Source organism: Lytechinus variegatus, chromosome 12 (assembly GCF_018143015.1).
Source record: "Lytechinus variegatus isolate NC3 chromosome 12, Lvar_3.0, whole genome shotgun sequence".
Classification (NCBI taxonomy): Eukaryota; Metazoa; Echinodermata; class Echinoidea; order Temnopleuroida; family Toxopneustidae; genus Lytechinus; species Lytechinus variegatus.
The window spans coordinates 31,732,239-31,745,144 of NC_054751.1; the positions used below are offsets into that span (position 1 = coordinate 31,732,239).

General features: G+C 38.7%; 1 protein-coding gene across 9 annotated transcripts in view; it reads left to right on the forward strand.

The window, feature by feature from the left end:
- Positions 1 to 12,906, forward strand: part of LOC121425592 (dedicator of cytokinesis protein 1-like) — a 105,807-nt gene that overhangs the window by 60,568 nt on the left and 32,333 nt on the right. For all 9 annotated transcript variants that reach the window (XM_041621694.1, XM_041621696.1, XM_041621695.1 and 6 more), the window contains exons 21-31: positions 3,538 to 3,638; positions 5,262 to 5,396; positions 5,903 to 6,014; positions 7,513 to 7,690; positions 8,170 to 8,297; positions 8,516 to 8,617; positions 9,585 to 9,778; positions 10,351 to 10,530; positions 11,220 to 11,430; positions 11,919 to 12,004; positions 12,564 to 12,720. In XM_041621694.1, the coding sequence (XP_041477628.1) occupies positions 3,538 to 3,638; positions 5,262 to 5,396; positions 5,903 to 6,014; positions 7,513 to 7,690; positions 8,170 to 8,297; positions 8,516 to 8,617; positions 9,585 to 9,778; positions 10,351 to 10,530; positions 11,220 to 11,430; positions 11,919 to 12,004; positions 12,564 to 12,720 (1,584 nt within the window). The remainder of the gene's footprint in view (positions 1 to 3,537; positions 3,639 to 5,261; positions 5,397 to 5,902; positions 6,015 to 7,512; positions 7,691 to 8,169; positions 8,298 to 8,515; positions 8,618 to 9,584; positions 9,779 to 10,350; positions 10,531 to 11,219; positions 11,431 to 11,918; positions 12,005 to 12,563; positions 12,721 to 12,906) is intronic.

Consider the following 12,906-nt stretch of genomic DNA (forward strand, 5'->3'; position numbering starts at 1 on the left):
GACGGGACCGTCGCTTTTCTGGCCTGAACCTCACTTTCTATTCGAAAGTAAGGGTGCCCTGTCTTACTTAGCTCCTACCCTTGCAACGCCAGAGTCAGGGCTAGTACAGACACCCGTTCTCCAGCGATCGCCGCTGAAGAGAGGGCGACTCTGATATGAGCACCATCACCGCTCAGCGGTATGTCTCACTATCTCATAGCTCTCCGAGCTTATGAGTATGTATATCGGATCTGAATGTCACGGCGATTAAAAGTTCTCCTGTGCTTAATAATCGCTATGCCTTCACCACCCGGTGCATTATGGTTATGTTAACCTATTTGTCTCGTATTCGGGCGGCTCGTACGAACCCTGCCCGAGCTGCCATCACCGGTCGTCCCCCCGGACACCGCCGGCAGCACCCGCACCGAATACGTGGAAGGAATCAGCTTTTCATATGCTAGATATCCCTCCTGTTGACATTCACAGCTGTTCCCCGAGTCTTTCCCGGTTGGGTAAACATCATCTCGGAGGAAAGTAACCGCCGTACATCTCATGAGATTGTTGGCTATGTACGCGCGTTCAAACTTGTTTAAAGCCCCAGGATTCTCTGTCGGCATTCTATGCCTACTTTCTGGGCACACCCACCGTACCGGGTCGGCGAGTTCACACCAAACTGTACACCGCCAGACCATCGGTCGAGCTCTAACTGTCTATCTTATAGACTGCCCTCTATGTGGGTCAATCTTGCGGGCGTCTCCGCCGCTCCCTCCTTGTGCGGAGTGGTCTACGGTGGATGTCTTTACCGTGCCCGTTAGTCGAATCGGCTTCTTTCTTAGAAATTTTTTCACGGCACACTCGAGTCGCCCCGCATGCTGCTTTCATCCTCCTTCCATGCAAGGCATGTGGCCAGGGTCACCGCACGACCGAGGATGATGTAACAGTGGATGGATGTATGCTTATGCCTTCCTAACCACGATCACTACGACCCGCCTTCTCTCGGGCCGACTGTGGATGAGCCTCTCCATGTAAGTGATTTACTTCACTGGAGTTCTTCTTTTAGAAATTTAGATTCTCATCCCCCGCTGCTTAGGGCGTCATTTTTGCCGCCCCCCCCCCCCGCAGCTTTTTGGAGCTCCTTATCTTACCGATATCGGACTGTTCCACGCTGCCGCAACCGGCGCCGGCGGTGCTCGCTCTTACGATCACCTGGGAAACAGGCCTTGTGACTGTTTTCATAAACAACTGGTTCTCACCGCAGACTGATGGAAATTTTGTGATTACTTCCTCAAGTCTCCTTCGCTTGTTTCTTCAAGCGAGGACTTCGACACTCTTAGCCAGTTTCCGTCCCTAACTTGATAGGACAGGGCCGTTGCTACCTCATTCGATTCCGTTGGGAATGTAACGGTTGAGGTATCATATCTGGCGATGTCTGTTCGTTTAGAGCATCTCTTGATGGTCGTTTACACGTAATATCGTGACAGATTTTTTTTCGCCAGCTCCCTCTGGCGTACACTTGCTGCTGCTAGGGATCCCCCGCCCAGCGGACAGCCATCGCAGCCTAGCCTCACGGGCTCTCTCGGCGATGGTGGCTTGAGCCAAGCCACCTCTTCCACCGCGGGCACTGCACCCTCAGATGGGTGCTTCAATCAGTATGGGAGAAAGGGGATCCTGAGTTCTCTCTCGATCACTCGGTCTAACACACTTTTGTCGTGATGTGTACCGCGCTGTATCCCTGACACGCCCGGTTGAGCTGTTTTGACCAGACTGCTCTATTCTACATAGGCAACATGTCCGCGGCATTCCTTATTAACAGGATGGCACTCAGTCGCTTTCTCGACCCTTGTCTGCCTTACGAGTGGTTTTCTTCCTAAATCCCTACTCTCCGTCGTTCCTGGTCCCCTTCGGACCGCTAGTAACTTTTTACCACAGCTCTCTATCAGAATTCTGCAGATTTCTGCCCTCACGCATTTGAGACAGATATCGAATTCTGGGCGCTTTCTCCCACGCGGAGGCTTCCCCTACAGAAATTTCCAAGCTTGCGGGAAGCGTGCGACTAGCTTGCGCAAGCTTGCGGCATGCTAGTAACTAGCATGCGGTTAGCTTAATAAGCGTGTGATATGCGTGCAGAGTAATAGTTAAGCGATCTTTTAGCGAGCAGGGACTGTTCGCTAGCATGCACTCGCTTATTAAGCGAGTGCCCTGCTAGTCGCATGCTAGTTGCTAGCAAGCGGCACGCTTAAATTTCGGTAGGGGTTCTGAGATATCTCGCCTTCTCAGATTGGTCGATTGATCACTTACTGAGCCTTAAAAGCTTCAGTTTTCCGATCACGATTCTTGTTGAAATTTTCAACAAATTTCAATTCTTACGCTCTAGTCAGCAGGTGATGTTGTTCTCCTGACACTAGGCCGAGGGCCCATGATACTTAGTATTCCTGAGTATACAGGGCATTCCTCTCGAGGACATTTTTGAGGGCCGCCTTTTGGCGCTCAACTAACTCCTTCACTTCTTTCTACTTGAAGGACATTCCGTCCAGCGAGGCGAGATTTGCTGCTTCGGCGCTTAAAGCAGCTGCGGCTTATTCCCCCTCTCCCTAAATTTCGTTGTTTTTGTTTTTTCTTTTAAATTTTCTTAGGCTTACAATTGAAAACATGCCTCCCTACGGTTTGAGTCCGTGCTGGTCTAGCAAATCAAGTAGATGTATGGAGTTATTGAAGTAAATTATGAAAATACTTACCTGATTTTCTTATTTACGAGATAACTCATACATCTACTTGATACCCTCCCACCGACCCTCCGCCTTGCGTAGCAACATGTTTCAACGTATGGGCTTGCGAAAGGTGAGGAAGATGGACGCTAATTGCGCGGTGATCATGGGTAGTAGGCCTGAACGGGAGAGGGCGCGCTCGCGCTTTTTAAATCCTTGGGAGTTCTATTCGGGTATGGCAGTCCAGAGGGCTGAACTAGCAAATCAAGTAGATGTATGAGTTATCTCGTAAATAAGAAAATCAGGTAAGTATTTTCATAATTTGTACTGTAATTAACTTAAAATACACACTGCACCATACAACTTCTTTATTCTTGATTATTTCAGAAAAGAAAGTAAGTACAAGAAAACTGAACAAATGTAGTCTTCTATTACATGTTCTTTTCAGTGATGAAAATACTACTAACTAGAACAGCGATACATGTATGTAGTGTACTAATCAGAATATTAATATAATTCGAATTTCTTGTGAATGATCTTGCAACTGATTAGGCATATTATGAACCTTCACTAGTGAACAGGTACATTTTCTCTCTGTCATTCAGTTAAAATGAAATTCAATTGTGTATATTTTAATTTATCAAAAGCAATTTAAAAGTAATTGGATTACTTGACATTCTTAATATGGCTTCTGATTCTTACAATTTGACCATACTAAATAATATAGCTAATGATTTGTATTCATATCAGTATTGACCACAAATATAAGGAATGGTAATTTTTCTTGCTAATATGTTTTCTTTGTGATATTCATTTTTATTTGTTATATTTATTGGTGTCTTTTTGTACTTAGGTGTTCATCATAGGGTTAATAGCAGATAGGAAATATCAGCAGTTTAGACCAGTACTGGATACATACATCAATGAACACTACAGTGTTACATTTGCCGACCAGTAAGTACTTCACATGCAAGCATATTGCATAGATAATATCATATGTGATGACATTGATGAGGATGGTGATGATAATTATGATGATGCTGATGATGATGGTGATGATGATGATGATGAGGATGGTGATGATAATTATGATGATGCTAATAATGATGATGATGATGGTGAGGATGGTGATAATAATTATGATGATGCTAATAATGATGATGACAATGATGAGGATGGTGATGATAATTATGATGATGCTAATAATGATGATGATAATGATGAGGATGGTGATGATAATTATGATTATGCTAATAATGATGATGACAATGATGAGGATGGTGATAATAATTATGATGATGCTAATAATGATGATGACAATGATGAGGATGGTGATAATAATTATGATGATGCTAATAATGATGATGACAATGATGAGGATGGTGATGATAATTATGATGATGCTAATAATGATGATGATGATGATGAGGATGGTGATAATAATTATGATGATGCTAATAATGATGATGATGATGATGAGGATGGTGATGATAATTATGATGATGCTGATAATGATGATGATGAGGATGGTGATAATAATGATGATGATGATGATGACAATGATGATGACGATGATGATTGTGCGCTTTGAAACACCAGTATAAAGCCCCCTACAAATGTTATTATTATTATAATTATTATTATGATGATGATGATAATGATGATGATGAGGTGTAATGATGATGGTGATGGTAATGATGATGATGATGGTGGTAGTGTTGATGATGATGATGATGACGATGATGCTGATAATGATGCTGATGACGATGATGATGCTGAAAATGATGATGGCAATGATGATGATGATGACGACAATGATGATGATGTTGATGGTGATGATGCTGATGTTGATGGAATTATGAGCAAATAGCAATACAAAGATGACTTTTATTTGTTTGTTAATACTTCATTTATTTAGTTCAATTTGCATTTATTTTCACTCATAAAGAGCAGTAACATACTGGATAGACAATATACATGAATGCACAATAAAATCTGTAGTAAACATGAGTGAGGGCAGTGGCAAGAAAGAAACGAACCTTATAATGCCAACCCAAGATACTTAATGGTATAAATTGAAATGACATTGGTAATACACTAAAAATGAGACAACTAAAAGCCAACAAACCCTGGACCAAACAAAACTTAAATGCAAAATATAAGAGCCTACTATATTAATGCAAATAATACCAATCAAGTAAAAAAAAAGTGTTATATCTATTTTTGGAAACATAAGTGATTTACTGTAATGAATTTTGCATGGGGTAGAATTTCAAATGACAGGACCTTGATAAAATATTGTTTATTCAAAGCGTTTTTAAAAGATGGCAAGTGAAAGATTGATGCTTTTATAATTGATATGTAATTATCAATAATCATGTATAATATTAATGAAGTATATGCCTTGTAATTATCAATCATTGGATTAATTGTTAATTGATATTCATAAGTAAATATAGGTTAATGACTAATGAAAGTAAAACAACTTGCAACTAATACAACTCTCATAATCCACTCGTCATTGAGTGATGTTAATGTTATTATTAATGGATATTTATAATTATACCCTTGTTACAGCAAACTTGCCAAGGTATTAAAGGACCTATTAGACAGTGCTGGTGAGCAAGACAGTCCTACGCAGCTTCTCCAAGCTCTCAAAGCCATAGAGTATCTATTCAAGTTCATTCTCAGGTCCAGGAAACTCTTTGTGGCGTAAGTCTATTCTTGTTCTCAATTAACCTATTGACAACTGAATTCTATAATTTCTATAGACATGGTACAGGGACCATCAATTTCTCGCAGGCAATGGGTTAATCAATATTCAGAGGTGGAGTGAAAAACACTGACATTTGTGTTCAAAGTTGGTAGGATCATAGGCAACAAAGCCGTTCACAGAGGCAGAAGACATAATGTGTATATATATATTTTCATTTAGTTACAAAAAGCTGTTGGCCAATCAATTATATTTGAAAACAAATAGAGCAAAATATGAATGATTTGGACAATGCAACTTTTCATTAATATCCCTCTTATAATAGAGTTGATGCATAGGTGTACTTTCATTGACATAAATCAGAGAGAAGGGATGGAGTTCTTCAATTTTTTTAAATTTTCCAATGTAATATTACAATGTAAAAGGGGCCATGGAACGGTAGAATTCTAGACCAGTTAAAAATGTGTACTATTTTATCTTCTCTCCTATGGCTTTATTCCTCCAGTCTTCATGGTGAGGCAACGGGTAAGCAAGGGTTTGAGTCTTCCATAAGAGAGGTCTTCCGCTCCCTCAACTGGTTAATGACATACACAGATGATCTGATGGTTCTATGCCAAGTAAGTAGTACATTATACTGAGTGGTAGCAATGTATAGTCAGTTGTTGCTGAAAGTAGCTAATCATTCTGTTTGCTTTGTGCCACAACTGATTATTGCATGAAAAGGATCATATTAACGCCCACTTGTTAAGTCCTTGTATCCACCACATTGTGATGCTTATCTCTAACCCTAGCCACTCTCCACCCAGGTGTAGTAAATGGGTACCTGGTATGCAGAGATGCCAACCCTCCCGATTTCATCGGGAGGCTCCCGAAAATTCATCCCAACTCCCGCCCTTACGATTACCATCCTTATCCTCCCGAAATTACGATTTTTTTGCATTGATCAAATTGGATTGGAAGGACATGTATCGTCTGCTAACTTTAGCATGTAGTAACTCCATTACGTTCGCTGCTACTGAATTCTGTGTGAAAAGTAGATAAATACGGAGCAGCGAAAAGCTGGTGCATGTGATATGCCCGACGGGAATCCACTGTGCACCAGGCCGGTAGGCCCGGCTAGCTTCGCGAGGCGTGTGCGCTCGCGGCCACTGGATTTGTCGAGTCGTGCGGTGGAATATCGGTGTGTGATTTCGGCGTATTGATGGGTTGATATTGACACGAAATGGCGGAAAATCAACAAAAGAAGACCAAGAAATGGTGTGAGAAGTATAAGACTGAATACAGTCTCCAGTACCTGTGTGTTCGGAAGTCGGAAAGAGGAATTTACCATGCATTTTGCGCAATTTGCAGCGTGGACATTTCAGTTTAGCAGGGAGGTCGTGATGATAATTCGGAAGCACTTAACGTTCGGGAGCAAACGGCACAGGCCTACGGACATTGCGATGGCAAGATCTTCGAGCTCCACTAGTACCCTGTTGTCTTTATTTCACCAAGCAAGGGACCAGCGCTGAGCTTTTCTTTACTGGATTTATAGTGGAACATAACCTGCCCATAGCCGATAGTGATAATGCATCCTTATTATTTTTGTTGAATAGGTACTTCTTTTGTCCCCTCATTTTTTATTTACATGTGAAAATGCATATTTGATATTTTTAATGTTAAAAAAGTGGGAACAATGTTTATTTCAAAACATGTGAAATGCCCCAAAATAAGGGTCAGATTGCACCAGAGAGCATCTAGAAACCCAGAGCTTCCAGGGCCCTAAGGCGGGCCCTGGACCCCGGCCACAAGGGTCGAGCGCTCCGCGCTCGAGATGTGCGCTACGCGCACATAATTTGGTGGCGGTTGCAAATCCTCCCTAATTCTGATTTCCAAAAGTTGGCATCTCTGGGTATGAAGAAATTCCCTGAATGGTCGAGCACGCAATGAGTGCCATGCTAAAGCCAAGGGTCATAGTATGCAGTGCTTAGAAACATTGTATTAAGCGCTTCATAAATGTTATTAAGGATACAGAGTTGATTCATATTGAGAGAACCTGGTGGCTTGCAAGTTGTTATGCGAGCAACAGGATAGTCCAAACTAATCAAGAACTTTTATTGACTTGATGATTTATAGGGAGCTGCTATGAGGTTCCTACCACATATCATCAAGGACACCATGCAACAGTTCATCCCCAAAGAGCTTGCCATACACCTGAAGGAGTTCATCCTCAATCTGCCTCCAGACCGTCTTGTCAAACAGAAGCTTGAGTGCCTCAGAGACTTTGTCCAGAGTGAGATCTTCAAAGTCAGAGGTAGGATCACGCTGGTCACCCGACATTTGAGTTGCTGCAACATCTGTTCTTGCCTTAGTTTCTCTGTAGATATTGTGTTAACATTATGATAGAGTTTTTATTGTTCAGAGAAATGTTATGGTTCAAAATAACATGATAAAGCTTAAGGATAGGGTTCAAGTATAGTTTGGTTAAATATTTTTTTTGTTGTAATGTGCTGAATTTATTACACAGGAGAATCTTTTACTTTTAGCAAATATCTCATAGTTTTTCAAAGGTCATTTCCAATATCAGCACCATGTCAATTCTAGTTTGTGGCTAGGTTTTTTAAAGCCCCAAAGCGTAACACCAGCTTTTGATATGAATGAGGAAATGTATCCTATTTCTAATGTCAATTCTAAGACAAGCAGCATTTTAGGTTTGACAGCTTTTGGTGTGACCCTCTTTATATCTTAACCTAAACCACCCGATGATTTTTTTTTTCATTTGATATGTGATAGAATGCAGAGCAGTACTTCTGCCCATGATGACAGGTCAACTCAACACGCTCATCTTGAAGAGAGAAGAAATGAAATCATGCGCTGAACTCTTCCAGGAGATCCTTGATACATTATGGCAGAAAGAAACGGTGAGAAATTTATGTCCTTACCAACCGCCATGTATATATACCCCTGCCTTGAAACCTGTTATTGATGATCACTCGAAAATTGCTTATATTTTGTTTCTTTGTAATCTCTTCATTGAAAATGAATTGTAAGTGAAGTGTGGATAGTAATGTATTAAATCTTTCCATTTCTGATTAAAGGATATTTGCAATATTTCATTCTTTTCTATACTATTTTGTAGAAATGTACCCATGGTGACACAGCGGAGGTGATGCATGTATTATTGAGGACAGTTATTCAAGCTGTCATCTACATGTACCTAGAGCAAGATCTTGGTCTCATCGTAAGTATACATCACTTTGCTTGAAGATATTAATTCATCTTGAAATTCATATTTTTGTGAACATTTGGTCCAGACAATAGAGTTACCCATTTTATCCAGCCAGGTTCTATTAAGATCATTGGTAGGGCTGCATGAAATTCCATTTGTATTGAATTACTGCAATATTGAAATACAAATATTCCTTCTTTTTTCCATTCTGTGATTGTTGTATTGCATCGCGTCAAATGATATTGATATTATTTAAAGATAATTTTAGAAATGACTACAGGTTATAGGGATTGTCAAAATGGTGCCTACGCCACAAAGAGCTCAAAAGGTTATTTGACTCTCATTTCTGGATTATTTACACTTCCTCAAATAAACGTATTTATATGTACATCACATATCTTGTATGGGTTTGTCACAGCAATGCTACCATGCTCGCTATGGTGTTGCTGTAAACATCCCAATTTTTATATGAAACCACACAGCAATGCATATAGACCTCTAAATGTCCCTCTACATTCTCTATGTGTGTAAAGTTATGAGGACTTATAGTGCCTTTACACTTCTCTAAACCTGCAAAGGTATGAAACAGATCAGGTGGGTGTTTCATTAAGCTGCTCGTAAGTTAAGAGCGACTTTAAGAACGACTGGTGATCCCATCTCGTTGTAAATGGTATATTCATTGGCGATGGTTTAGCACGTAAGACAGGATCACCAGTCGTTCTTAAAGTCGCTCTTAACTTAAGAACAGCTTTATGAAACGGCCCCCAGTTTGCTAAGTTTTACCATTGAATGATTTGAACCATTTTATGTTTCCCCAGGGCAAGTTGCTTGTATGATGAGTGATATTCACTATTAAGAATACATCAATCAGTTCCCAACCAGGACAAATCTTACAGAATTCCTCATGGGGATCTTCCTAGTCTTCAAAGAAATGGCTCTGTCTGGTAATCTGAGTAATACGAACCATTTTTTTTTCCAGGGCAAGTATGTTGCTTGTATGATAAGTCTCCTGAGGCAGATGAGTGATATTCATTATCAGGAATACATCAATCAATTCCCAACCAGGACAGATCTTACAGACTTCCTCATGGAGATATTCCTAGTCTTCAAAGACCTTGTCTCTAAAAACGTCTTCCCCAGTGACTGGTCCATGATGATCTTACAGCTCAACAGGTAAACTGGGCCCTGATTCATAATATGTGCTATAAATAGTGCAGCAGAATGTATTCTTTTAATAGGTAGTTTCTGCACTCTATGAATTTACCATTTTATTTATCAAAATGTGGAATTTTATGATAAATTTGGTCTGGGCCAATTAATTTCCTTCTCTTGTAAAGTCTAAGTGTCATTTCAAGCCTGATCTCCTTGTTTGGTCTTGGTGTTATCTCATTTAATTTTTTTGATTTATTTCAATAAAATTTCAGTTAAAGATACTTAGAAAGTAATTATTTAGGATTACTGTAGACAGTATAAAAAGCAGAAAGAGCTTTATATAGGGTTGGCTCCTGGCTACAGTTCAAGTGAAATGTTTATAAAAAGGATTGATAATGAATAGGATAAATTACATATGAATCCTCAACAATGTATTGTGTTCGTGATATAGAAGTGTTAATAAAAAAGTTCCCCATCACATAAATCCAGTTATGTGGATGTGATTGTCAAGCATTTGTTTTAATTTTTCTTTTGTCCAATGAAAGTGTTACTAAAGTTTTAATGTTTTAAGTGTCGTCTTCATTGTCTTTCAGTGTAATTCTTCTTGCGATGAAGCAGTTTGCCCGAGTTCTTCATCGCTCCTTTGTTCGCATTGAGGACTTTGAGTTCCAGCTCTGGAATAACTTCTTTCATCTAGCTGTTGCTTTTGTTACTCAGGATTCTTTACAGCTTGAGAATCTACTACAGACAAAACGGAACAACATCATCGACAAGTAAGTGCTCTCATTTTTATTAGTTTTAAATGTTTCATGATAGTCTGTCATATAAATTGGTAATTATTCATTGTTAAAATCAAATCATCTATTGATATCTATGGCTGATGTGTGATTATCTTTTGTTAATTCATTAAATTATTCATTATTTATTTATTAATAAATCATTTGTTTTTGTTATGCTTATCATTAAGTAAATGTTATATATTACAATGCCTCCAGTCTAATAAAAAAAAATGATATCAAGTTTGGTATAGAAAGAAAAAAATGGCGGTGCCCTTATACTTTATTTTTGATCTGGGACAAAGTTACTTACCGTTTTCAATCATTATTCCAATCGTCATACTTCTGCATTTCTTCAAGACCCCAAAGGAGATTTTTCTTGTTTGAAAGCATTAAACTATGTTCAAATCCAGGTGGTCGTTTCTTAAAGCTGTTCGTAAGTTAGGAGCAACTTTAAGTACGACTGGTGATCCTTACTTGTGGTAAATGATATTCACCATTAAATGTTCATTGGTGATTATTTAGCACCTAAGAAAGGTTCACCAGTCGTTCTTAAAGTCACTCTTAACTTAAGAACAGCTTAATGAAACACCCACTTGGTCTAATTTGGCATACGATGGGCTTTATCCAGTGCATTATCTTGTTCCTTATGGACATAAATGTTCATTCATTTCTCCCCTCTTCAGGTATGGTGACATGAGGAGAGAGGTGTCATTTGAGATCATCCGTACCATGTGGAACTATCTAGGGAAGAACAAGATCAAGTTCATCCCAGGTTTGATTGGTCCATTCTTAGAGGTTGCCCTGGTACCTGAGGTTGAGCTCCGGAAGGCTACCATCCCTATCTTCTTTGATATGATAAACTGTGAATTCAGCATCAAGAATAACTTCAAGATGGTGAGTGAAAACCTTTCAACTATTTAACATATTTAAAGAAAAGAATCTGACTTTTGACCATTCTGAGATCTTTTTCCGAAAATGATTTCTGCAGTTTCATAGAGAAATGCTACCTTTTTTTAAATAACATTTTAAATCAAAATTAACCTATTTTTTAGTGAAAGGTTGGGAGTAATTTTAGTGTGATGGTCGCATGGGAGAACAAGACCCTTTTCCATAAAGATTGTTATCAATTACAAATTCTAGGATTCTATGATGATTTTGCTCTAAAGTAATCAAATTTCAGCAAGAACTTAGGAAGCTTCCAAACAACTCACCCTGTACAAGAAATGGAAAGAATGCAAAAATTTAGAATATTTCATTAAATAGAACACAAATTTGACAGAAGCAGAAGTTGGCTTTCATGAAGAATAATAGACACTAATTTTGATTGCTTGCTATCAAAGCCTTCGATGTCTCACGCCTCATTCCCTCTCTTCCTCTTACAGTTTGAACGAGAGATTATTGGTCAGCTAGACGCTCTAGTAGAAGGTGGACGGGGAGATGAACAATTCAAGGATCTCTTCAAAGAAATGTAAGTTTTTATTCTCTCATGCAAAAACCTACTCTATTCATTTCTCAGAATGAGAGCAGAAGATAAAATTTAAACTTGTTAAGTGGGAAAAGATTGAATTACATATATTTGGTCCCTTCATTTAGTTGGCTTATTTTGTGGTATTTAGTAGTTTATGTATATTCACATTGGATAAACTTCTACTTTTATTTTCTTCATGTATGTGATAAATTACAAAGTTAAAACAATGTAACAATGAGAAAATACACCATGATACTGATATGATGCCATGTAAGAGATATGATACATCTTAGATACAAGAATACAATTCAGGTATGAAATATATATTTGAAATCCAGAATACTAAATAAAAAAATGACTACCTCATCGACTTAACTTCTGTAATATTGCTTTCAAAACTAATGCAGTCTCTCTTCTACAGCTGGAGTATCATTCACAAATGAAACACAAACTAAGTCAACGACCCATATTCCAAATTTTCAAACCACTGTCTAAATCTATGGGTTTATTAAAATGAAACTATCACTTTAAAGATAATGATTTTTCTTTTGCTATACAGTCTGTGTGATTTCTGTGGGAAGCATCAGTACTTAAACCAAAGTGGAGTGCACTTTGTGAACCTGGTAACCAAACTGCTGGACAGACTACTGGACTACCGGGCTATCATACATACAGACAACAAGGAGAATAGAATGAGCTGTATTGTCAATCTATTGGTAAGTTAAATCTTATCATTTGACATCTTGATAATGATAACTTTTCTTGAGGATCTGTGTGATAGTATTATATTATTAAGATAAATGTTGACTCATTACCATGGAAATATCACATTAAAATGGAAGTTAACCCTAAGAAAAAGATGATTTGGATCAAAAGATAAAAACTTAACAAGCATATTGCTG